The sequence below is a fragment of the Scyliorhinus torazame genome, chromosome 30, assembly GCF_047496885.1.
Source record: "Scyliorhinus torazame isolate Kashiwa2021f chromosome 30, sScyTor2.1, whole genome shotgun sequence".
NCBI lineage: Eukaryota > Metazoa > Chordata > Chondrichthyes > Carcharhiniformes > Scyliorhinidae > Scyliorhinus > Scyliorhinus torazame.
In genome coordinates, this window is record NC_092736.1 from 28085825 (window position 1) to 28113109 (window position 27285).

At 47.0% G+C, this 27285-nt stretch overlaps 2 protein-coding genes across 5 annotated transcripts in view; one reads left to right on the forward strand and one right to left on the reverse strand.

Moving 5' to 3' along the window:
- Nucleotides 1-27285, forward strand: part of cpeb1a (cytoplasmic polyadenylation element binding protein 1a) — a 110925-nt gene that overhangs the window by 59780 nt on the left and 23860 nt on the right. For all 4 annotated transcript variants that reach the window (XM_072493054.1, XM_072493052.1, XM_072493053.1 and 1 more), the window contains exon 4: nt 18126-18346. In XM_072493054.1, coding sequence (XP_072349155.1) covers nt 18126-18346 — 221 coding nt within the window. The remainder of the gene's footprint in view (nt 1-18125; nt 18347-27285) is intronic.
- Nucleotides 4628-5202, reverse strand: LOC140404470 (U6 snRNA-associated Sm-like protein LSm4). The gene has a single exon (XM_072493056.1). It carries the CDS (start codon nt 5185-5187, stop codon nt 4771-4773), a length of 417 nt encoding a protein of 138 aa, XP_072349157.1. The 5' UTR covers nt 5188-5202; the 3' UTR covers nt 4628-4770.

The window sequence follows — 27285 nt, forward strand, 5'->3', positions numbered from 1 at the left end:
TGGATTTGGCAAGCAATGTTGGTGATGCAAGCTTTATTTTTGAAACCATTGAGTTGTGAATTCTGTTAACATGCACTGAATCAAATATGACCATGCAGCTGAATTGATTTTTCTCTTGAACTGTGATTAATTCGCCACAAGGTGGGCGAAAGCTACAATCCGAATGTAATTTGGGAGCTTGTTTGTGATATTTATTAAGATCTGGGATTTTGTGGGAAAATGTCAACATTGAGAATTAATGCCTGCTCTACATATTTGATGATGATGTACCAGTTTCTATTTTCCTCTAATGTGTGCCTCCCGTTTTCGGTTTTGCACTCTTGGCTATAACTGTGCTACACCTGTCACCAGACGTTTAGGGTCCAGTTTGCAGACTATATTCCACAGTAGCAAACCTGTCCAATAGTTTGGCTAGTCTGCAGTCTAAAATGCCTTTTTATCTCTTGGTCAAGTAACAAAGTTCGCTTTAACCAGAAGACCTTTAATGGAATTTCGGGAATCTGCATAGTACAACTTTTACCATGTACAAACCTCCTCTTGCCTCCAAATGACAGAAGTCTGGAATTGTTCTAACTCAAAGCAGTTGTTACCATGGGCACTCTGCTCCATTTTCTAAGATGGCTGAATCAAGTTTGAGCTCTTGGCTATAGGAGCTTTCAGTACTGATTTTGTAACAGCAAATATCTGTCTTCCATGTACTTTTGTTTTTATAAAGTGACATTTTGTCTTTGAGGCTGTGATTTAAGATTACACCTCCATTTTTGTTGAAACAAACTCCGGTGAATGCCTGGTGCTAGATTCAAATTTGTGCACTTGCACGCACAGGCTAATCTTGCTTATAGTTGGAGCTGGTATGCCATTTCTTATGAGTATAGTGTGCTCAGAGCCTTCGTTTCTCCAAGTTCCTATTTTTAGTAGCCTGCAATAATTGTTGTAATTTGAAACAACAGATATAATGTGAAATTCAGTTTCCCCTCTGAAGGAAGAAGAGATGTCCCAGGACTGCTCAATAAAGGCTATCGTTTGTGGCCAGGTTACTGACCTTGTTGTAGGGTGAATCCTGTACCAGCCTCCCCGAACAGGCGTCGGAATGTGGCGACTAGGGGCTTTTCACAGTAACTTCATTGAAGCCTACTCGTGACAAGCGATATTCATTTTTGTTTCATTTCATTTTTCATCAAGTCCCAGTGACATTTTAGTACTGTCCATACACTGCCTGGGCTAGCTGGCATTTTACCTCTGCCAAATGCATGTCTTTTTTTTATTAAATATTTTATTGAGAATTTTTGGTCAACCAACACAGTACATTGTGCATCCTTTACACAATATTATAACAACACAAATAACAATGACCTATTTTATAAACAAAAAATGAATAAATAAATAACAAATGAAAACTAGCCCTAATTGGCAACTGCCTTGTCACAAGTAACACTCTCCAAATATAATTTAACAGTCCAATATATAATTATCTGTAGCAACGACCTATACATACTATACAGTATATATTAACAACCCTGAGTCCTTCCGGTTCCTCCTCCACCCCCCCCCTCCCCCCCCTCTTCCCCCCCCCCCCCCCCCCCCCCCCCCCCGATCCTGGGCTGCTGCTGCTGCCTTCTTTTTCCCATTCCGTCTATCTTTCTGCGAGGTATTCGACGAACGGTTGCCACTGCCTGGTGAACCCTTGAGCCGACCCCCTTAGGACGAACTTAATCCGCTCCAGCTTTATAAACCCCGCCATGTCATTTATCCAGGTCTCCACCCCCGGGGGCTTGGCTTCTTTCCACATTAGCAATATCCTGCGCCGGGCTACTAGGGACGCAAAGGCCAAAACATCGGCCTCTCTCGCCTCCTGCACTCCCGGCTCTTGTGCAACCCCAAATATAGCCAACCCCCAGCTTGGTTCGACCCGGACTCCTACTACTTTTGAAAGCACCTTTGTCACCCCCATCCAAAACCCCTGTAGTGCCGGGCATGACCAAAACATATGGGTATGATTCGCTGGGCTTCTCGAGCACCTCGCACACCTATCCTCCACCCCAAAAAATTTACTGAGCCGCGCTCCAGTCATATGTGCCCTGTGTAATACCTTAAACTGAATCAGGCTTAGCCTGGCACACGAGGACGACGAGTTTACCCTGCTTAGGGCATCTGCCCACAGCCCCTCCTCGATCTCCTCCCCCAGCTCCTCTTCCCATTTCCCTTTTAGTTCATCTACCATAGTCTCCCCTTCGTCCCTCATTTCCCTATATATATCTGACACCTTACCATCCCCCACCCATGTCTTTGAGATCACTCTGTCCTGCACCTCTTGTGTCGGGAGCTGCGGGAATTCCCTCCCCTGTTGCCTCGCAAAAGCCCTCAGTTGCATATACCTGAATGCATTCCCTTGGGGCAACCCATATTTCTCGGTCAGCGCTCCCAGACTCGCGAACTTCCCATCCACAAACAGATCTTTCAGTTGCGTTATCCCTGCTCTTTGCCACATTCCATATCCCCCCATCCATTCCCCCCGGGGCAAACCTATGGTTGTTTCTTATCGGGGACCCCCCAAGGCTCCAGTCTTTCCCCTATGCCGTCTCCACTGTCCCCAAATCTTCAGTGTAGCCACCACCACCGGGCCTGTGGTGTAGTTCCTCGGTGAGAACGGCAATGGGGCTGTCACCATAGCCTGTAGGCTAGTCCCCCTACAGGACGCCCTCTCTAATCTCTTCCACGCCGCTCCCTCCTCCTCTCCCATCCACTTACTCACCATTGAAATATTAGCGGCCCAATAATACTCACTTAGGCTCGGTAGTGCCAGCCCCCCCCTATCCCTGCTACGCTGTAAGAATCCCTTCCTCACTCTCGGGGTCTTCCCGGCCCACACAAAACCCATGATGCTCTTTTCAATCCTTTTATTAAAAAAAAAAAGCCTTCGTGATCACCACCGGGAGGCACTGAAACACAAAGAGGAATCTCGGGAGGACCACCATCTTAACCGCCTGCACCCTCCCTGCCATTGACGGGGATACCATATCCCATCTCTTGAAATCCTCCTCCATCTGTTCCACCAACCGCGTTAAATTTAACCTATGCAATGTGCCCCAATTCTTAGCTATCTGGATCCCCAGGTAACGAAAGTCCCTTGTTACCTTCCTCAACGGTAGGTCCTCTATTTCTCTACTCTGCTCCCCTGGATGCACCACAAACAACTCACTTTTCCCCATGTTCAATTTATACCCTGAAAAATCCCCAAACTCCCCAAGTATCCGCATTATTTCTGGCATCCCCTCCGCCGGGTCCGCCACGTATAGTAGCAAATCGTCCGCATACAAAGATACCCGGTGCTCTTCTCCCCTAAGTACTCCCCTCCACTTCTTGGAACCCCTCAACGCTATCGCCAGGGGCTCAATCGCCAGTGCAAACAATAATGGGGACAGAGGGCATCCCTGCCTTGTCCCTCTATGGAGCCGAAAATATGCAGATCCCCGTCCATTCGTGACCACGCTCGCCACTGGGGCCCTATACAACAGCTGCACCCATCTAACATGCCCCTCTCCAAAACCAAATCTCCTCAACACCTCCCACAAATAATCCCACTCCACTCTATCAAATGCTTTCTCGGCATCCATCACCACTACTATCTCCGTTTCTCCCTCTGGTGGGGCCATCATCATTACCCCTAACAACCTCCGTATGTTCGTGTTCAGCTGTCTCCCTTCACAAACTCAGTTTGGTCCTCGTGGACCACCCCTGGGACACATTCCTCTATTCTCATTGCCATTACCTTGGCCAGGACCTTGGCATCTACATTTAGGAGGGAAATAGGTCTATAGGACCCGCATTGTAGCGGGTCCTTTTCCTTCTTTAAGAGAAGCGATATCGTTGCTTCAGACACAGTCGGGGGGCAGTTGTCCCCTTTCCTTTGCCTCATTAAAGGTCCTCGTCAGTACCGGGGCGAGCAAGTCCACATATTTTCTATAGAATTCGACTGGGAATCCATCCGGTCCCGGGGCCTTTCCCGCCTGCATGCTCCTAATTCCTTTCACCACTTCTTCTACCTCGATCTGTGCTCCCAGTCCCACCCTTTCCTGCTCTTCCACCTTGGGAAATTCCAGCCGATCCAAGAAGCCCATCATTCTCTCCCTCCCATCCGGGGGTTGAGCTTCATATAATTTTTTATAGAATGTCTTGAACACTCCATTCACTCTCTCCGCTCCCCGCTCCATCTCTCCTTCCTCATCCCTCACTCCCCCTATTTCCCTCGCTGCTCCCCTTTTCCTCAATTGGTGTGCCAGCAACCTGCTCGCCTTCTCCCCATATTCGTACTGTACACCCTGTGCCTTCCTCCATTGTGCCTCTGCAGTGCCTGTAGTCAGCAAGTCAAATTCTACATGTAGCCTTTGCCTTTCCCTGTACAGTCCCTCCTCCGGTGCTTCCGCATATTGTCTGTCCACCCTCAAAAGTTCTTGCAGCAACCGCTCCCGTTCCTTACTCTCCTGCTTCCCTTTATGTGCCCTTATTGATATCAGCTCCCCCCTAACCACCGCCTTCAACGCCTCCCAGACCACTCCCACATGGACCTCCCCATTATCATTGAGTTCCAAGTACTTTTCTTTTTTTTTTTTTTTCTTCTGACATTTATTTATAAATGACAGAATCTCTGTAACTAAACCCAAGGTGAATGTGACTCCTTTACACAAAAGAAAGATTGTCAGAATCTGACACTCTCACACACTCTCTCACTCACACACACACACACACAGACGCACGCACGCACGATTCTTTTCACGGTTTCTTTACTCCCGATAACTTTCCCAGCTTCTCGTGTCCTCGGTTTGCTCCGGCCACTCCGCGGCCCCGCCCACCAAACACACCTCTGCCAGCACCACCACCAGCTCCTCGCCCTTTCTGTTGTTGCTGTTGCTGGAGGCCACGACCTCTGCCCTTTGACACCACCTCTTCTTTCACCATGTCAATGATTTCATCAGGGATGCGGAGATATTTAATGGTGCTGCCATGAATGTAACATTCCGGCATCTTCCAGAACTTGTCCCCATCCCTGGACGTACAAATGACCTCTCGCAGGTTAATATTCATCCAGTTGTCACAGCTGACCAGGTGACCATTGTAGGTTTCTCCATTCTTCAACTCCACAAGCATCGGATGATTTTGTGCTGTCTTCAGTAAAGAGAGGGGAAGCATTTTGTCGTCGCCGCTAAACTGTTCCAAGTACTTTTCAATGCACCCCCTCACCCTTAGACACACCCCCTCATCTGCCATTAGTCCCATGTCCATTCTCCAGGGTGGGCGCCCTCCTGTTTCCTCCCCTGTCTCCAAGTCCACCCAGTGTGGAGCATGATCCGAAATGGCTATAGCCGTATACTCCGTTCCCCTCACCTTCTGGATCAATGCCCTACCCAGCACAAAAAAGTCTATTCGCGAGTAGACTTTATGGACATAGGAGAAAAACGAGAACTCCTTACTCCTAGGTCTGCTAAATCTCCACGGGTCTACACCTCCCATCTGCTCCATAAAATCTTTAAGTACCTTGGCTGCTGCCGGCCTCCTTCCAGTCCTGGACTTCGACCTATCCAGCCCTGGTTCCAACACCGTATTAAAATCTCCCCCCATTATCAGCTTTCCCATCTCTAGGTCCGGAATGCGTCCTAGCATCCGCCTCATAAAATTGGCATCATCCCAGTTCGGGGCATATACGTTTACCAAAACCACCGTCTCCCCCTGTAGTTTGCCACTCACCATCACGTATCTGCCCCCGTTATCTGCCACTATAGTCTTTGCCTCGAACATTACCCGCTTCCCCACTAATATAGCCACCCCCCTGTTTTTCGCATCTAGCCCCGACTGGAACACCTGCCCCACCCATCCTTTGCGTAGCCTAACCTGGTCTATCAGTTTCAGGTGCGTTTCCTGTAACATAACCACATCTGCCTTAAGTTTCTTAAGGTGTGCGAGTACCCGTGCCCTCTTTATCGGCCCGTTCAGCCCTCTCACGTTCCACGTGATCAGCCGAGTTGGGGGGGCTTCCTACCCCCCCTTGTCGATTAGCCATCACCTTTTTCCAGCTCCTCACCCGGTTCCCACGCAGCTGTATCTCCCCCAGGCGGTGCCCCCCCGCCCATCCTCTCGCATACCAGCTCCCCCCTCTCCCCAGCAGCAGCAACCCAGTAATTTCCCCCCCCCCGCTAGCGTAATTACTCCCCCATGTTGCTCCCAGAAGTCAGCAAACTCTGGCTGACCTCGGCTTCCCCCCCGTGACCTCGGCTCGCACCGTGCGACGCCCCCTCCTTCCTGCTTCTCTATTCCCGCCATGATTATCATAGCGCGGGAACCAAGCCCGCGCTTCTCCCTTGGCCCCGCCCCCAATGGCCAACGGCCCATCTCCTCCACCTCCCCTCCTCCCCCCATCACCACCTGTGGGAGAGAGAAGTTACCACATCGCAGGATTAGTACATAAAACCCCTCTTTGCCCCCCACATTCGCCCCACCACTTTGTTCGAACGTTCTTTTTAATAACCCGCTCATTCCAGTTTTTCTTCCACAATAAAAGTCCACGCTTCATCCGCCGTCTCAAAGTAGTGGTGCCTCCCTCGATATGTGACCCACAGTCTTGCCGGTTGCAGCATTCCAAATTTTATCATCTTTTTATGAAGCACCGCCTTGGCCCGATTAAAGCTCGCCCTCCTTCTCGCCACCTCTGCACTCCAGTCTTGATAAACGCGGATCACCGCGTTCTCCCATTTACTACACCGAGTTTTCTTCGCCCATCTAAGGACCATTTCTCTATCCTTAAAACGGAGGAATCTCACCACTATGGCTCTGGGAATTTCTCCTGCTCTCGGTCCTCGCGCCATCACTCGGTATGCTCCCTCCACCTCCAACGGACCCGCCGGGGCCTCCGCTCCCATTAACGAGTGCAGCATCGTGCTCACATATGCCCCGACGTCCGCTCCCTCCACACCTTCAGGAAGACCAAGGATCCTCAGGTTGTTCTTCCTTGCGTTGTTTTCCAGTGCCTCCAACCTTTCCACACACCGTTTCTGATGTGCTTCCTGCGTCTCTGTCTTCACCACCAGGCCCTGTATGTCGTCCTCATTCTTGGCTGCCTTTGCCTTCACGACCCGAAGCTCCCGCTCCTGGGTCTTTTGTTCCTCCTTTAGCCCTTCGATCGCCTGTAGTATCGGGGCCAACAGCTCTTTCTTCATTTCCTTTTTGATCTCTTCCACACAGCATTTCAAGAACTCTTGTTGTTCAGGGCCCCATGTTAAACTGCCACCTTCCGACGCCATCTTGGTTTTTGCTTGCCTTCCTTGCCGCTGTTCTAAAGGATCCACTGCAATCTGGCCACACTCCTCCTTTTTCCATCCGTATCCAGGGGGGATTCCCTTCTGGTTTACCGCAGTGTTTTTAGCCGTCAAAATTGCCGTTGGGGCTCCTATCAAGAGCCCAAAAGTCCGTTTCACAGGGAGCTGCCGAAACGTGCGACTCAGCTGGTCATCGCCGCACCCGGAAGTCCCAAATGCATGTCTTAAGCACAGGCTCATCAATTTGCATTAAATAGCTTGGCTTGAAAGTTAGAATTTTGTTTACCTGATTCTGCAATTCTCCTAATAAGGACATGGTCAAAAAACCTTGTCAAACCCTAACCCTTTGCCAAATTTTAGACTGCTGCTAAGGATGAAGTGCAGGTCTGCTTTTGATTTCTAATTGAGGAATACATTGCAGCATCATGGGGAACTGGTGATCTACACCAGACCTTATTTGAGTTGGTGGTTTGGAAGTTAGAACTAGCTTAAATATTGGATGATTTTTGTTACCTGGCTAAGTGGTCTGTGTTGAAGTGCTGCTCATGTTATATGGAAAACAATGCTGAAGCCATTTTATTAATTTGGATGATGACGGTTTCCCTTTTGCATGGCTGGTAGGTTGAGGCCTCCCTCTCTGCAGCCTGTTTTATCACACCATTTAACTGTTTCAGTAGGGCCGAGCATAAACAATGGAGAAAGTCTTTTCTCTGCATGCCCAAGCTCCCACAGGAGCAGGCAATGAGATTCTTGAATCAGTATAGCCTTCAGCAAAGCCCAATCTCACACGTTTCATTATCGAGTAAGGGCAGTAATGATGTTGAGCTGCAGAAATCGCGAGTTCATCTGGTTCAAGAAAGATCGATTTGTTGATTCCCAAATTAACTTTTCCAGAAGTTGGGAGGTAATGGCGTCATGGTGTTGTCACTGGACTAGTAATCCAGAGACCCGAGTAATCCTCTGGGGACCTGGATTCAAATTCCTCCATGGCAGGTGGGGAAACTGAGTTTAATAAGAATCTGGAATTAAAAATCTAATGACCATTAAATCATTGTTGCTATACAAATGCTCTGCCTAGCAAGCTATTCTGTTCAAGGCCCAGCCAGTGACGCGCACATCAAGAAATAAAGTAGTGTGAGAAACTAAATGGCAATGCTAAATGTTCTAGCATTATCATTTTGGCTGGAGGTTCTTCTCCAGTTCGACATTGCTAACGGCATTATATTTCTCATCCTCTTTCTACGAGGTATTGATCAAATTGCTATATCCTTGCAGTAGATTTAAATGGGACATGAGGCATCAATGTACTTAAAATAGATGAATCTTTGGGCGCAAGTTGTGGCTTTGGATTGCAATCTAGCAGCTCCCTGGCACATGCATCAACTTTTAACTCCTTTTTAACTCTGAATGAAGCATGATGGAACCTCCTTGTTTCAAGCACCAGCAACCTCTGTTTAGGGCCTACATTTATTTCACTACACGTAAGCAATCCAGTGCAGGAGGAAAAGAGGCCATGCCCAAACACTGTTCGTCCCCTTTTTAAGATGCATGTGAAAACCCTAGAGGGGCCATGAGCAGAGAAGGGAAATGGGAGGGAATGTTGTGGGATAGAGCAAAGAATAATACAGCACAGGAACAGTCCCTTCGGCCCTCCAAGCCTGTACCGGTCATGATACCAACATTTTCAAACCTGGTCATGATACCAACCTTTGCCAAATCCCTCAGCACTTCCTTGTGCCGTATCCCTCTATACCCATCCTATAGAGGATAGATCTGTATTCCCAACATGGGGTTGATGGATATATCTCATGTGGTAGATTCTACCTTTCTCCGATATTGGTCTCTGCAACTGATTCCCAAAGAGACTGATTCTTAATACCAACAAAATTGCCTTCTAAACTTTAACTGTAAGCAACTAAGGTCAATAATGAGGGTAAAGGATATTTTAGAATTTTCATTTCATTTTCAAATAGTACTACAAGATGCACTTCATAATTACAGAACTCAGTGTGGTCTGTCTTTTCAACTCTGCCTTCATTTTGTAGCCTAACTCACTCTTGCCAACCATTTGTTTCACCCTTCTTGCATTCGGCAGCAGTCTTACATTCGATGTTGCCACTGGTGAGTGTGCTTCTCCAAACCCCCTCACTTGGGACACAACCGTCTTGATGCTACAGAATCCTCTGGATCTTGGTTGACTCTGGCGCCACTTCCAACAGCAGCAATGGGCATCGCCCAACCCACACTTCCTTGCACAGCCAGTGTTCTGTGTCCTCTAACAATTTCTGCTCTATTTCCAGATCTGCTTCAACACCTGGATCACTGAGTCAAGATTTTGTTTTCTCTTTGCACAAATTCTCTTTGCACAAAAAATTATACCACAAAGGCAGCCTCCAATCCAACACTACTGCAATTAACACTGCTATTAGATTTTTTTTCATTTATGTTTTATGAATGTGTACCCAATTCAATTTTTGAAATTAAGGTGCAATTTAGCATGGCCAATCCACCTACCCTGCACATCTTTGGGTTGTGGGGGGTGAGAATCGTGCAGACACGGGGAGAATGTGCAAACTCCACACTGACAGTGGGCCGGGATAGAACCTGGGTCCTCGGTGCCATAGGCAGCAGTGATAACCACTGCACCACCCTGCTGCCCGAACACTTCTATTTAGAATTTTGCTTTCCTAATGATAGCCTAATTGGGAAGCAAATTGACCCTTTCAAAATTCCCAGTACTTATCTAAGAGCATCCCTCACCAGTAAATACAGGTTTTCTCAGCACATGGTCATTACACGCTATCCATCACTTGTGTTTATGAGGATGGATGCAAATACCAGCTGTTTCTATCAGAGGATACCCTTGCCTTTCCATATAACTTGAACAGTTTTATTTGGCCACTCTTGGGTAATTGATTTACGGATGGTGAATCACTGTTCACATCACACCCAACTGGTGTTAATTAATATATAAAGTTTTGTCGTGGGGAGGGTGACGTGTTGTGAATTGCACCTCTTCTCTACATTTGTGCTGCATTGAAGCATGTTGGTAGGTGGCAATTCCTTTTTACCCAACATGTGGACAGGTGGTAATTCATTCCCCCAAGCTTTGGATTCTGATGCTAATTACGGCACTTTTTTGCAATCCTGGTTTGAAATTTACCAATTTCCTGTCACAAACTAGTGACCCAAGTGCAAATTTGCAAAACAAGCTATTGAAATGTTTTCCTGTTGAATGGGCTTCACCCCTTGGGTTATTGGTTCGTTCCTCCTATCTAAATCTTCCCAAATGCAGATCAGGACAGCCTAATATTTACTTCCTGATTTAAAAGAAAATGTGCTGGCAGTATTTTGTTGTGCATCAATTTTGAGCTTACTTGTCATGACTTTTCACAAGAGGTTTGAGTCAGTCATCGGGGTTTCATGCTGATGTGGGTAGGATGAACTGCCTTCACTATTATACTAATTCAACACATGTCCACTTAACGTGGGAGCTGTCAGGCATTTTTTTTCTCACTACTTCTGTGGGTCAGGTGAACTTGCCAGCTACACTTAAACAGCAGCGTAATCTTGACTTCTACTGGAGCAGATAAAAGGTAGATTGAAGCAAAATGGTAGCTTGTACAAATATTTGGATTGGTAATCTATACATTCCCCTCTGCTTTTGTGTAGGGTTTTGAAAAGGGGAAAATGAGAAACCTACAAAGATATTGGATTGTGGTGAAGCACCAACTTTGCAGCCGGAATGCATTTCCTCAGTTTTAATGCCAAGTCAGCTTTGTTGCTCTGCATTTAATATTAACACCTAGCCCCACCCATTTAAATTCATCCAGATCCCAAATTTTAGTACTGTAGGACCAACTTTGGCTTGATGCATTTGTGATGTTTGGTCTTGAATTCCAGGTGAGTGTTGGAGTCTATCTTTGTAATCCCTACCCTTTTAAAATCTGTATTCCAATCTTCAAATTTTGCTCTTGGTTCTGGTGATTTTTTAATTTATGCTACTTGCGCATAGCAGTGGCTTGTTTACTTGGTCAAGCACCTAATTGATCTCTCGTTCTTGTCAAAATTGACAATCATTCGAAGTTCCATTCCGTATTGGTGGTGATTATTATGGTCACTATTCAGGGAGTCTTGACAAGATAAATTTTTGCTACTCTAGACCACTAACTGATCTTCACAAGAAATAGCTATGCCATGTTTAGAACTCCACTACCTGACTTGCAGCAGCAACGCAGTAGCTAGGCCTAGCTCTGTGACGAATTAGAGGGACAATCTGAAGGTCAATCATTTCTGCTGCTGTGCTTTGACTAATATCCAGCTGAGGAGTGGCACAAAACTCTGCTGCTCTTGCGATTTTAAAAAAAAAAAGAAACACAAATTATTTGCAGAAACCCTTGATTAATTGATATTGGCTGATTTTAAACTCTGAAATCCTTGCCTGTCTCTAAATATTTTTTTGACGAGTCAATTACCAAAATATGGTGCAACCAGTAAGTCTGTCTTTTTAAATTCTTCTCCATAATTTGAATGTTTTGCATCTACAGTGTGTTCTATAATAGCTTGGAGGGGGAGAGAGAGAGGAGAAATAGATTGGGGGAATAAGTTGGCGAGGGGGTACAGGATAATGCCAGCTGTCTGCCATATTGGTTATGACCAATGGACAGTCAGAGCAATTTGGTAAGGGGTTTAGCAGTACAGGAATGGACAGACACAGGTTACACTGGTGGAAATGAACAGCTTTACTAATGGGTCTGAAGTTGGTTTTCAGTTGAGGGTGGTAATTATTTCTTATCCAAATGTGGCAGGAAGGAACATTGTCCGTTTTTAAAACCATGGCACATCTGAAGGCATAACTGGTCAGATGTTCAATAAATTAGTAGAAGTGGGTATCATCAGCTAACATGTAGAACATCTGAGGTTGCAGATGGATCCTTGAGGGGCTGTGGCCGGGACATAGCAGACCAGTGCTAGAAATGTTGTACTCTGGGGCAACCATGCAAGGACATCTCAACAAAATCACACAGTTGAAGTGGAGGATAATACTGCAATGAATACAGTATGTAATTTGACACTGGCCAGTTTCCGATGCGGTGTCGATTTTTTACTAACCCTAACCCTAACCCTAACCCTAGGGGGGGGGGGGGGGAGGGAGAAGAGAAGAGGGGAACAGAAAGGATATTACTGTTCTGACTTTAAAAAAAAAAAAAAAAAAAATTTTTATTCTCCATTTTCCTTTAAAATTTACACCCCACCCACAAACAGTAACAAATACAAAATCAATCCCCTTAACAATACCAACGATCCCATCCTCCCACCACCCCAAACAACAGCCCACCTGTCAATATATGCATCCCATAAAACAAACTCTCCCACGGTGGAAACAAAAAACAAAAGCGAAAAAGGAGTCTGGGACAGCCCATGGTCACCATTGACCTATAGAGTCTACTCCCCCTACACTCAACGCCATCCAACCTCTGAAAGAGTACTGTACATGATACCCAAGAGTTGTACACTCCCCCCCCCCCCCCCCCCCCCCCCAAAACTCCTCCCGTCGACTGCCTCTTGTAAAACTCTTCTCTCTCTCTTTTTTCTCTTTCTCCTTCTCTTTCTCTTTTTCTCTTTCTCTTTCTCTTCCCTCCTCCTCCTCTCTCTCTTCCCCCCCCCCCCCCCCAAAAAAAAAACTTTCCACCCCAGCCAGACCACTCAGACCCTGTTCTGCCAGGCTCAGATGGCTGCATCCCCTCCCCCCACCTCACTCCTGTTCACTGGTGGGCTTATAACGGCCAGTGTGGAGGCCCCCACCCGGGTCCCTTTTCCCCCTTGCCCGGCCCTAGGAAAGCCCAGAAATCCCCTTTTAGCGCACACACCCCACATATCCACCTACACCCCAAAAAGCCCTCATTTCAAGTGAAAGTCCCATCACTTCCCTTGTCCAAATATATACAACATTGGCTCCTTTAGCCCATACACCCGCATGCAGGGAAACAAAAAAAGAAAATAGTCAGTCATGAGGTCACATCGGCTCATGGCCATTTCTCAATTCTGCCACAGTCCTTCTGCCTTCGCAAACTCCTCCGCTGCTTCCGCCGTTCCAAAATAAAGTCCCTGAGCTTGTAAGTCACCCTCCGCTTCGCTGGATATACAATGCCGCACTGCACCTTGCTAATGTACAGTGCCCTCTTCACCTGGTCAAAGGCAGCCCGCCTCCTTGCCAGCTCCACCATAAAGTCCTGGTATACCAGCTCCAGCCCACTGCACCACCCGCTTCTGCTTGGCCCAGCTCAGGACCTTCTCCTTCACACTGTACCTACGGAAGCACAGAGTCACTACCCTTGGTGGCTCACTCGCCATTGGTAGAGGCCTCCACGACCGATGAGCCCGATCCAATTCATATCGGGAGGGATCCTCTTTTTTTTTTTCTCTCCCCCCCCCCCCCCCCCCCCCCCAAATAGTTTTGCCAGCATCGCGGCAAAATTCTCAATCGGCCTCAGTTCTTCAACTCCTTCAGGCAGCCCCACAATCCTCATTCTGTCGCCTGGATCTGTTTTCTAGGTCTTCCATTTTTCCTCACAGATCCTTGTTAATGTCCATCACCTTCCGTATCTCCTTCCCTATCGAGGTAAGTTGATCACCGTGCTGCAATAACATCTCCTTCACTTCCTTCAGCGCCTCCCCTTGCTCTCGCACCTCCGCCACTGCGCTTGCCGCCACCGTCATCACTGGGTAAATCGCCTCCTCCACCAGCGCACTCAAAACCTCTTTCATCTCCTTCCTCATTGTCTCCATGTATCTTGTAAACTGTCTTTCGAATTCCGCAGCCATCACCGTAGTTATTTCTTCAGCCGTAAGCAATGCGGCCTCCTCTGGTGCTCCAGCCTCCATTTTCCTTGGTGACGCCGCGGTGACTTTTCCACTCCCCGACGGACATTCAGCTGTTTTCTTTACGGAAGATTTTTTGCTTGCCCTTGACATTTTCTTCACTATGCCGTCACTGTTTCTTCCTGCTTTTGCCGCCTCCGTGGACCCTGGGACCGGGCTTAAAGCCGCAAAAATGCCGTTCCCGAACGGGAGCCCTCCATTGTGTGGCCGCCTCCCGCCCGACGTCACCGGAAGTCACTGTTCTATGACCTTTGAGGAAAATGTGGAGTGAGATAGGGTTTTTGTGGGAGAATGGTGCTTGGCTAACCAATAATGCAGGGCCCTCAAGGCTCTTTAGTGATGGAGTAGGTTTGATATGAAATTTTATGGGTGGAAGTAGGTTTGTCAAGGTTTTATAAAAATAGAGGTCTTTGGAATTATGGGAGGCATTGAAGGCGGTGGTGAGAGGAGGCGAGGGAGGAGCACCAGCAGCTGGTGGATGAGATTCTGCAGTTTGACGGTAAATATGTGGAGGGTCCCATCCTGGAGCTATTGGTTACTAGGAAGGTATTGCAGACACAGTTTAACCTGGCAACTACAGATAACATTGATGGAGAGGGTCAAACGGGGTTCGTGAAGGGTAGGTGGTTGTTGGGGGCATAATGGTGCTGTTGAAATGGTTTGGGGGATTCTTTGGGTACAAAGTAAACCTGGGGAAGAGTGAGTTTTCGGTTACCCTGCTGGAGAAGGAAGCTACTTTGCGGTTGTTAGCACTGCTGCCTCATGGCGCAGAGCACCTGGGATTGATCACCGCCCTGGGCCACACTGGAGGTTGCACATTCCCCCTGTGTCTGCATGGGTCATTCCCCCCCCCCCCCCCCCGCCAAACAACCCAAAGACTTGCAAGGTAGGTGGATTGCCCCTTAATTGGAAAAATTAAGAAATGGGCTCTGCTTCGTAAGTTGAACTTTACGAGCCTGGTGGGTCGGGTTAGGGCAGAACTACAGATGTGGGATAGCCTCCCACGGTCCTTGGCAGGCTGGGTGTAGTCCGTACAGACGGACACTTTGCCACGTTTTCGGTTCCTATTCCAATGTGTACTGTTTTTTGTTTTTTTGGCCAAAAGGTGTTTTCTGCAGGGGTGGAGGTTTATTTTGTCCTTTATTTGCTAGGTTTTGCCGAACAGTCGTAGAAAGGGACTGTCAGTTGGGTATTGGCAATTTTGGCATTACCAAGGTTCAACTACTGTTGGGTGGTGAATACGGAGATGGGGGCTGGATTGGTGTGGGGAGGATGGAGTCGGGCTCACTAAGGGGATGTGGCTGTGGGTACTGCTGACTGCCTCGCTGACGTTCTCTCCAGGGAATAGGTGCACGAGTAGGCCATTCAGCCCTTCAAGCCTGCATCACTATTCAATATGATCATGCAAATTCCGTATCCCACTTGCACTTTCTCTCCATATCCCTTGATCCTTTAGCTGCAAGGGCCACATCCAGCTCCCTCTTGCAACAAACTGGCCCCAACAGCTTCCTGCGGTAGAGAATTCCACAAGTTCACAGTTGAGAAGCTCTTCAGCTCAGTCCTGAATGGCGTACCCCTTATTCTTGGGTTATGATCCCTAGTTCTGGAGGCCCCAACATCGTAACATTCTTCCCTCATCTAGCCTGCCCAGTCCCATTAGGATTTTGTTTGAGATCCCCTCATTCTTCCTGTTTCTGGTTGTGCCGCCAAGAGTTTGACGCTCGTGGGGTTGAAAGGGGGAGTACCGTGGGAATTTACAGGAGGATAATGGCGGAGGGTACTGTGTCCTTGATGGGATGAAGGCTAAGGTGGGAGGAGTCGACGAAGGTAGCATTAGAGGAGAGGATTTGGTGAGGCCTTGGCGTGGGCGTGAACGCCACTGTGCGAGACTAGGGTTGATGCAGGTACACAGGGCACACTTGGTTAAGTGCGTTTTGTTAAAGGGGGTGGAATGAGTGCTGTGGGAGGGGCCCAGCAAACCATGTGCATATGTTCTGGGCGTGTCCTGAGCTGGTGAGATTTTAGGTCTCCTCCTTCAGCACCATGTCAGATTTTGCAGATGGATTTCAGCCCAGTCCCCTAGTGGCTGTACTTGGGGCATCAGACATGCAGGAGTTGCAATCGGGTGTGGGGACGGATGTCTTTGCATTTGCCTCGTTGATCACTCACAGAGGGTTCTGTTGGGAGTGGAGGAGGTCAGCTTCTCCACCCAGCGCCTAGTGTGGCTGGGGATCTCGCATTCCTGCATCTTGAGAAGTTAAATACATGTTATGGGGTGTGAGGGGTTCTACTAAAGATTGTGACCTTTTATTGTATTCTTTAAACAGCTAGTCCCCATTGGCTGGTCTTTTGTGTGTGTGTGTGTGTGTGTGTGTGTGGTGGGGGGGGGGGGGGGGGGGCGAGGAGGGAGGAGGAGGAGAAGAGGGTGGTTAATTTTAAAGTACTCCATTCAAGGGGCAGGTTAGTGTGGCCAATCTACCTAGCCTGCACATCTGTGGGTTGTGGGGGTGAGACCCATGCATACACAGGGAGACTGTAAATTCAGCACTGACAGTGGGCTGCGTTTAAACTCGGGTCCTCGGCACGGTGAGGCAACAGTGCGAACCACTGTCTCCCCTGGTGGTTGGTGTTTTGTGGTTAACAAAAAGGTGAAGGTAACTGCACAAAATGATTGCGATTTCCATGCTTGGTATTGAAAATGTGGGTGATGTTAGGGACACAAGGAGACCATTCCATGATGGTTATGTTTAACATAGTAATGCCTGATATTGTTGAGCCTGTTCTGCATCAAGGGTATCTTTAGTTTATAACGTGAGCTGGAGAAAAGCTGACGACTGTATTGTCTTGGTGGGAAGCTTTGATCAAGGTCCACTGATTCTTGTGATTGCCTTGTTTGATATCCAGTTCTTGAAAGTGCATAATGAATAATGCCCATGAATTGTAGAACCTCTCCATCCTTCCCCTCAGTTCAAACTTAACCATCAAAGAGTCAAGAATTCCAACCGGTCCCCCGCCACACCAGGGCACAGGGTGGGGAGGTTGCTCTCCAACCTATCAGGATCCGCCTTTGGGCGATCAATGAGGCGAAGGCTACAACACCCGCCTCCGGACCCGTTTCCAACCCTGGCTGCTCCGACACCCCGAATATGGCCTCCTGGGGGCCTGGGTCCAGTTCACATGCACCACTTTAGAAATTACCCTAAAAACCTCCTTCCAGTATTCCTCTAGCTTTGGACAGGACCAAAACACATGAACGTGATTAGCCCCCCCCTCCCCTCCGCAACGTTCACACATCTTCTACTCCTTTAAAGAATCTGCTCATCCCAATCCCCTGCACAAACTATCCTCCATTCTGACCCACTGGGAATCAACCCCTCTGACCCAACTCCGCACCGTCTCCATATTCGCCGCCCACTAGTAATACATCCGGTTCGGAAGACCCAAACCCCCTGCCTGCCTTCCCCTCTATCGCAGTACCTTTCTAACTCTGGCCACCTTCCCTCCCCATATGAACAAAGTAATCCTTCCCTCAATCTCTCTGAAATAGGCCTTTGGCAGGAAAAGCGGTAGGTATTGCAAAATAAACCGAAATCGTGGCAACACGTTCATTTTAACCACCTGTACCCGACCCACCAGTGACAGAGGGAGACCATCCCACCTTGCCTGATCAGCTTTCCCCACCAAACTAGAAATGTTGTACCTGCGGAGCTGCCCCCTCCCCAGGGGCACCCTGCACCCCCAGGTGGAAAAGGAGTAGATGTCAGAGGAATGGAGAGGAGCTTAAATATGGAATTTGGAAATGAGAACTGTCACTGCTTTGGGCAGCGGGGAGGCATCTGAATGGCCATCAAGTAAGTGTTTTGCAAGGAGACATCTTTTTGAGCTGCATTTCGTCGAATGTGTACATTAAAATTATTTTTTTCTCCCTACGTACAGTTTTAGGCTTGCTCACTAACCCCCTGACTGCTCAGCTGACTAGAACAGCGGTTGGATTTCCATCACTGGATCCAATAGGTTTAAATTACACTGACCAAATTGCATCATCTTTGCCAAAGCGAATGGATAGCCGTTCCGTGTTGGACTCTCGATCAAGCAGCCCGTCTGACTCGGATACAAGTGGCATCAGCTCTGGCTCTGATCCCCTTTCGGAGCTCATGGTAAGATTTATTAGATTTCTGGATCTGGGAAGGCATCTCATAGAATCATAGAATTAACAGTGCAGAAGGAGGCCATTGAGCCTGCACCGGACCTTGGAAAGAGCACCCTACTTAAGCCCCACACCACCACCCTGTCCCCTTTATCCCTGCAACCCAACCTAACCCTTGGACACGAGGACAATTTACAATGGCCAATCCACCTAACCTGCACATGTTTGGACACTGGGAGGAAACCGGAGCACCCGGAGGAAATCCACGCGCACGTGGGGAGAATGTGTAGACTGCACACAGTGACCCAAGCTGGGAATTGAACCTGGGACCCTGGAGCGGTGAAGCAACTGTGCTAACCACTATGCTACTGTGCTGCTCTAATACACCATTCAGCATGGTACAAAGGATTGGTACAGGCAATATAAAGTTGTATCTTTTCGTCCCTTGTTTACTTTCCATCTAACTCTCTACTGTCAGCAAACTCTGATACATTACATTCTGTCCGAGTGTTGAAAAGCAGAATGTGGGGGAGATTTATTGTGGGTCCGTGCTACACATAAGAACTAGGAGCAGGAGTAGGCCATCTGGCCCATCGAGCCTGCTCCACCATTCAATGAGATCATGGCTGATCTTTTGTGGACTCAGCTCCACTTTCCGGCCCGAACACCATAAACCCTTAATCCCTTTATTCTTCAAAAACTATCTATCTTTATCTTAAAAACATTTAATGAAGGAGCCTCTACTGCTTCACTGGGCAAGGAATTCCATAGATTCACAACCATTTGGGTGAAGAATTTCCTCCTAAACTCAGTCCTAAATCTACTTCCCCTTATTTTGAGGCTATGCCCCCTACTTCTGCTTTCACCCGCCAGTGGAAACAACCTGCCTGCATCTATCCTATCTATTCCTTTCATAATTTTATATGTTTCTATAAGATCCTTCTAAATTCCAACGAGTACAGTCCCAGTCTGCTAAACCTATCCTTTAATCCAACCCCATCAGCTCTGGGATTAACCTAGTGAATCTCCTCTGCACACCCTCCAGTGCCAGTATCCGGTAAGGAGACCAGAACTGAACACAATACTCCAGGTGTGGCCTCACTAACACCTTATACAATTGCAGCATAACCTCCCTAGTCTCCTGGGTTACAGTCAGGGGGAAAAAAAACAAACAGGCAGAAAGTGCAGGGATCCCTCGTGGCCGTTCCCCTTCAAAACAAGTATACCGTTTTGGATGCTGTTGGGGGGGATGACCGACCGGGGGAAGGCCCTAGCGGCCAGGTCTCTGGCACTGAGTCTGGCTCTGGGGCTCAGAGGGGAAGGGGATAGAATAGAAAAGCAATAGTTGTAGGAGATTCAATGGTTAGGGGAATAGATAGGAGATTCTGTGGTCGCGAGCGAGACTCCCGGAAGGTATGTTGCCTCCCGGGTGCCAGGGCCAGGGATGTCTCGGATCGTGTCTTCAGGATCCTTAAGGGGGAGGGTGAGCAGCCAGAAGTCGTGGTGCACATTGGTACCAATGACATGGGTAGGAAAAGGGGTGTGGAGGTAATAAACAAGTTTAGGGAGTTAGGCTGGAAGTTAAAAGCCAGGACAGACCGAGTTGTCATCTCTGGTTTGTTGCCAGTGCCACGTGATAGCGAGGCTAGGAATAGGGAGAGAGTGCAGCTGAACACGTGGCTACAGGAATGGTGCAGGAGGGAGGGCTTCACGTATTTGGGTAATTGGAGCGCATTCTGGGGAAGGTGGGACCTGTACAAGCAGGGCGGGTTGCATCTGAACCAGAGGGGCACCAATATCCTGGGAGGGAGGTTTTCTAGTACTCTTCGGGAGAGTTTAAACTAATTTGGCAGGGGAATGGGAACCGGATTTGTAGTCCAGCAACTAAGGTAGCCGATATTCAGGACGCCAAAGCGTGTAATGAGGCAGTGGGGAAGGGAACACTGACAAAGGAGAGTACTTGCAGGCACGGAGATGAGTTGAAGTGTGTATACTTCAACGCAAGAAGCATCAGGAATAAGGTGGGTGAACTTAAGGCATGGATCGGTACTTGGGACTACGATGTGGTGGCCATCACGGAAACTTGGATAGAAGAGGGGCAGAAATGGTTGTTGGAGGTCCCTGGTTATAGATGTTTCAATAAGATTAGGGAGGGTGGTAAAAGAGGTGGGGGGGGGGGGGGGGGTGGCATTATTAATTAGAGATAGTATAACAGCTGCAGACAGGCAGTTCGAGGAGTATCACCCTATTGAGGTAGTATGGGTTGAAGTCAGAAATAGGAAAGGAGCAGTCACCTTGTTAGGAGTTTTCTATAGGCCCCCCAATAGTAGCCGAGATGTGGAGGAACAGATTGGGAAACAGATTTTGGAAAGGTGCAGAAGTCATAGGGTAGTAGTCATGGGTGACTTTAACTTCCCAAATATTGAGTGGAAACTCTTTAGATCAAATAGTTTGGATGGGGTGGTGTTTGTGCAGTGTGTCCAGGAAGCTTTTCTAACACAGTATGTAGATTGTCCGACCAGAGGAGGGATAATATTGGATTTAGTACTGGGTAATGAGCCAGGGCAAGTGATAGATTTGTTAGTGGGGGAGCATTTTGGAGATAGTGACCACAATTCTGTGACTTTCACTTTAGTAATGGAGAGGGATAGGTACGTGCAACAGGGCAAGGTTTACAATTGGGGGAAGGGTAAATACGATGTTGTCAGACAAGAATTGAAGTGCATAAGTTGGGAACATAGGCTGGCAGGGAAGAACACAAGTGAAATGTGGAACTTGTTCAAGGAACAGGTGCTAAGTGTCCTTGATATGTATGTCCCTGTCAGGCAGGGAAGAGATGGTCGAGTGAGGGAACCATGGTTGACAAGAGAGGTTGAATGTCTTGTTAAGAGGAAAAAGGTGACTTGTGTAAGGCTGAGGAAACCAGGTTCAGACAGGGCATTGGAGGGATACAAGATAGCCAGGAGGGAACTGAAGAAAGGGATTAGGAGAGCTAAGAGAGGGCATGAACAATCTTTGGCGGGTAGGATCAAGGAAAACCCCAAGGCCTTTTACACATATGTGAGAAATATGAGAATGACTCGAGCGAGGGTAGGTCCGATCAAGGACAGTAGCGGGAGATTGTGTATTGAGTCTGAAGAGATAGGAGAGGTCTTGAACGAGTACTTTTCTTCTGTATTTACAAATGAGAGGGGCCATATTGTTGGAGAGGACAGTGTGAAACAGATTGGTAAGCTCGAGGAAATACTTGTTAGGAAGGAAGATGTGTTGGGCATTTTGAAAAACTTGAGGATAGACAAGTCCCCCGGGCCTGACTGGATATATCCAAGGATTCTATGGGAAGCAAGAGATGAAATTGCAGAGCCGTTGGCAATGATCTTTTCATCCTCACTGTGAACAGGGGTGGTACCAGGGGATTGGAGAGTAGCGAATGTCGTGCCCCTGTTCAAAAAAGGGACTAGGGATAACCCTGGGAATTACAGGCCAGTTGGTCTTACTTCGGTGGTAGGCAAAGTAATGGAAAGGGTACTGAAGGATAGGATTTCTGAGCATCTGGAAAGACACTGCTTGATTAGGGATAGTCAGCACGGATTTGTGAGGGGTAGGTCTTGCCTCACAAATCTTATTGAATTCTTTGAGGAGGTGACCAAGCATGTGGATGAAGGTAAAGCAGTGGATGTAGTGTACATGGATTTTAGTAAGGCATTTGATAAAGTTCCCCATGGTAGGCTTATGCAGAAAGTAAGGAGGCATGGGGTAGTGGGAAATTTGGCCAGTTGGATAACGAACTGGCTAACCGATAGAAGTCAGAGTGGTGGTGGATGGCAAATATTCAGCCTGGAGCCCAGTTACCAGTGGCGTACCGCAGGGATCAGTTCTGGGTCCTCTGCTGTTTGTGATTTTCATTAATGACTTGGATGAGGGAGTTGAAGGGTGGGTCAGTAAATTTGCAGACGATACGAAGATTGGTGGAGTTGTGGATAGTAAGGAGGGCTGTTGTCGGCTGCAAAGAGACATAGATAGGATGCAGAGCTGGGCTGAGAAGTGGCAGATGGCGTTTAACCCTGAAAAGTTTGAGGTTGTCCATTTTGGAAGGACAAATATGAATGCGGAATACAGGGTTAACGGTAGAGTTCTTGGCAATGTGGAGGAGCAGAGAGATCTTGGGGTCTATGTTCGTACATCTTTGAAAGTTGCCACTCAAGTGGATACAGCTGTGAAGAAGGCCGATGGTGTGCTCGCGTTCATTAACAGAGGGATTGAATTTAAGAGCCGTGAGGTGATGATGCAGCTGTACAAAACTTTGGTAAGGCCACATTTGGAGTACTGTGTACAGTTCTGGTTGCCTCATTTTAGGAAGGATGTGGAAGCTTTGGAAAAGGTGCAAAGGAGATTTACCAGGATGTTGCCTGGAATGGAGAGTCGGTCTTACGAGGAAAGGTTGAGGGTGCTAGGCCTTTTCTCATTAGAACGGAGAAGGATGAGGGGCGACTTGATAGAGGTTTATAAGATGATCAGGGGAATAGATAGAGTAGACAGTCAGAGACTTTTTCCCCGGGTGGAACAAACCATTACAAGGGGACATAAATTTAAGGTGAAAGGTGGAAGATATAGGAGGGATATCAGAGGTAGGTTCTTTACCCAGAGAGTAGTGGGGGCATGGAATGCACTGCCTGTGGAAGTAGTTGAGTCGGAAACATTAGGGACCTTCAAGCAGCTATTGGATAGGTACATGGATTACAGTAAAATGATATAGTGTAGATTTATTTGTTCTCCAGGGCAGCACGGTAGCATTGTGGATAGCACAATTGCTTCACAGCTCCAGGGTCCCAGGTTCGATTCCGGCTTGGGTCACTGTCTGTGCGGAATCTGCCCGTCCTCCCCGTGTCTGCGTGGGTTTCCTCCGGGTGCTCCGGTTTCCTCCCACAGTCCAAAGATGTGTGGGTTAGGTGAATTGGCCAATGATAAATTGCCCTTAATGTCCAAATTGCCCTTGGTGTTGGGTGGAGGTGTTGAGTTTGGGTAGGGTGCTCTTTCCAAGAGCCGGTGCAGACTCAAAGGGCCGAATGGCCTCCTTCTGCACTGTAAATTCAATGATAATCTATGACAAAGGTTCGGCACAACATCGTGGGCCGAAGGGCCTGTTCTGTGCTGTATTTTCTATGTTCTATGTTCTTAAACTCCATCCCTCTAGCAATGAAGGACAAAATTCCATTTGCCGCCTTTAATCACCTGTTGCACCTGTAAACCAACTTTTTGCGACTCATGCACTAGCACACCCAGGTCTCTCTGCACAGCAGCATATTTAATATTTAATAATTTCAATAATCCCTTCTGCTGTTGTTCTTACCAAAATGGATAACCTCTCATTTGACAACATTGTATTCTATCTGCCAGACCCTAGCCCATTCACTTAGCCTATCGAAATCCCTCTGCAGACTTTCAGTATTCTCTGCACTTTTTGCTTTACCACTTACCTTCGTGTCGTCTGCAAACTTGGACACATTGCCCCTGGTCCCCAACTCCAAATCATCTATGTAAATTTTGAACAGTTGTGGGGCCCAACACTGATCCCTGAGGGACACCACTAGCTACTGATTGCCAACCAGAGAAACACCCATTAATCCCCACTCTTTGCTTTCTATTAATTAACCAATCCTCTATCCATGCTGCTACTTTCCCCTTAATGCCATGCATCTTTATCTTATGCAGCAACCTTTTGTGTGGCACCTTGTCAAAGGCTTTCTGGAAATCCAGATATACCACCTCCATTGGCTCCCTGTTATCTATCGCACTGGTAATGTCCTCAAAAAATTCCACTAAATTAGCTAGGCACGACCTGCCCTTTATGAACCCATGCTGCGTGTGTCCAATGGGATAATTTCTATCCAGATGCCTCGCTATTTCTTCCTTGATGATAGATTCCAGCATCTTCCCCATTACCAAAGTTAAGCTCACAGGCCTATAATTACCCGCTTTCTGCCTACCTCCTTTTTTAAACAGTGGTGTCACGTTTGCTAATTTCCAATCCGCCGGGACCACCCCAGAGTCTCGTGAATTTTGGCAAATTATCACTAGTGCATTTGCAGTTTCTCTAGCCATCTCTTTTAGCACTCTGGGATGCATTCCATCAGGGCCAGGAGACTTGTGTACCTTTAGCCCCATTAGCTTGCCCATCACTACCTCCTTAGTGATGACAATCCTCTCAAGGTCATCACCTGTCATAGCCTCATTTCCATCAGTCACTGCCATGTTATTTGTGTCTTCCACTGTGAAGACCGACCCAAAAAACCTGTTGAGTTCCTCAGCCATTTCCTCATCTCCCATTATTAAATCTCATCCTCTAAAGGACCAATATTTACCGTAGCCACTCTTTTTTTTTTTTGTTTTATATATCTGTAGAAACTTTTACTATCTGTTTTTAGATTCTGAGCAAGTTTACTCTCATAATCTATCTTACTCTTCTTTATAGCTTTTTTAGTAGCTTTCTGTTGCCCCCTAAAGATTTCCCAGTCCTCTAGTCTCCCACTAATCTTTGCTACTTTGTATGCTTTTTCCTTCAATTTGATACACTCCTTTATTTCCTTAGATATCCACGGTCGATTTTCCCTCTTTCTCCCGTCCCTCATTTTTGTCGGTATAAACCTTTGCTGAGCACTGAAAAATCGCTTGGAAGGTTCTCCACTGTGCCTCAACTGTTTCACCATAAAGTCTTTGCTCCCAGTCTACTTTAGCTAGTTCTTCTCCCATCCCTTTGTAATCTCCTTTGTTTAAGCACAAAACACGAGTGCTTGAATTTTACCTTCTCCCCCTCCATCTGTATTTTAAATTCCACCATATTGTGATCGCTCCTTCCGAGAGGATCCCTAACTAGGAGATCCTGAATCAATCCTGTCTCATTACACAGGACCAGATCTAGGACCGCTTGTTCCCTCGTAGGTCCATTACATACTGTTCTCTGAAACTATCGCGGATACATTGTATAAACTCTTCCTCAAGGCTGCCTTGACCGACCTGGTTAAACCAATCGACATGTAGATTAAAATCCCCCATGATAACTGCTGTACCATTTCTACATGCATCAGTTATTTCTTTGTTTATTGCCTGCCCCATCATAATGTTACTATTTGGTGGCCTATAGACTACTCCTATCAGAGACTTTTTCACCTTACTATTCCTGATTTCCACCCAAATGGATTCAACCTTATCCTCCATAGCACCGATGTCATCCCTTATTATTGCCTGAATGTCATCCTTAAATAACAGAGCTACACCACCTCCTTCACCATCCACTCTGTCCTTCTGAATAGTTTGATACCCTCGGATATTTAACTCCCAGTCGTGACCATCCTTTAACCATGTTTCAGTAATGGCCACTAAATCATAGTCATTCACGATGATTTGCACCATCAACTCATTTATCTTATTCCGAATACTATAAGCATTCAGGTAAAGTTCATTTTTTGGCTTTTTTACCTCTGTTCTGAATCTTAACACCTTGATCAGTAACCTCTCCGAAGTTATATTTCCTCTTAACCTGTCTCCTAATTTTCCTTGTTGTTGAACCCATATCTTCATGTAACAACCTGCCGCATCGCTTACCATTAATGTTTTCACTTCCCGTTTTATTCCTTTTAGTATTCCTGGTCCTATTCATTGAGCTCCCCTCAGTCACTGTACCTTGTACTGTTGCCCTTTTTGATTTTTGACTATGGCTCCTCTGCCTTACAGTTTTCCCCCTTACTGCCTTTTTGTTTCTGTCCCTGTTTTACTAACCTACAACTTCCTGCATCGGTTCCCATCCCCCTGCCACATTAGTTTAAACTCTCCCCAACAGCTCTAGCAAACAACACCCCCCACCCAGGACATCAGTTCCAGTCTTGCCCAGGTGCAGACAGTCCGGTTTATACTGGTTCCACCTCCCCCAGAACCGGTTCCAATGCCCCAGGAATTTGAATCCCTCCCTCTTGCGCCATCTCTCCAGCCACTCATTCATCCTATCTATCCTGACATTCCTTTACACCATCGACATGCAGGTACAGCAAGAAATTCAAAAGAAAGAGCATGTTGGCTTTTATTGCAAGGGGTGAAGTGTAAGGAGGCCTTGCTGCAAATCTAGGGCTTTGGTGGTAAGTGAGTAAATCTCTGAAATTAGGTGCTCACCTTGATGCGCACCAAATTCTTAAGGGGCTTGAGGATAGGTGCTGGGAGGATCTTTTCCCTGGTGCAAGTATCTAGAACTGGAGGTCATAGTCTACCCCAGCTTATTCGTAGTGTCTAAAATCTATTGGCCTCCGTCTTGAGTACATAACGGAGGAAATTGAGGAAAGTGAGATTGGGCTGGCATCCGGAGTAAATGTTGAAAAAGTTTGGGATTGGTGAGCCATAGAGAATCACAATGGTTCTAACATTTTGGCTATTTGTGGCCTACTCCTGATCCTGTTTGTTCTTGATTAGCAAACTAGATGTAACCATTCCTGTAGACCTCACTTTCCAAAGCCATCAGTTGACTGGAGTGCTTCTTTTCTTGCACTTTTTTTTTTTTTTTTTTTTTTTTTTGAACAAAGTGGATCTTCCTCCATCCCAAAGATATGCTTTTTATTGTGTGTAACTGAGTTTAGTGATTCTTAGCTGATCATCTGATTTTGTTAATACAGAAATTGGAGCAAGTGGGACAATTTTTCAAAATAAGCTTGAGGCTGGCTAAAGCCGTGCCAATTTAATTAACGTGAAGGATTTTTTTGCTGGATCGAGCGTGAGAACTGGAATACATGGGTCAGTTCTCGACTTTAAATTCTATACTAACTAATATTGGGCTGACATGACCTATTTATATTTTTTAAAAATGCATCCAAATCTCTGTTGGACATGAATTTTATCCCACAAAACATCTAATTTTACCACAACTTTTTAAAGATCTGGTGGGCAGAAATCTGGTGATGCTAATGA

What these genes read in the sequence shown, in the direction of transcription:
- LOC140404470 (XM_072493056.1), bottom strand. Translation starts at nt 5,187, where the DNA reads ATGCTTCCCCTCTCTTTACTGAAGACAGCACAAAATCATCCGATGCTT.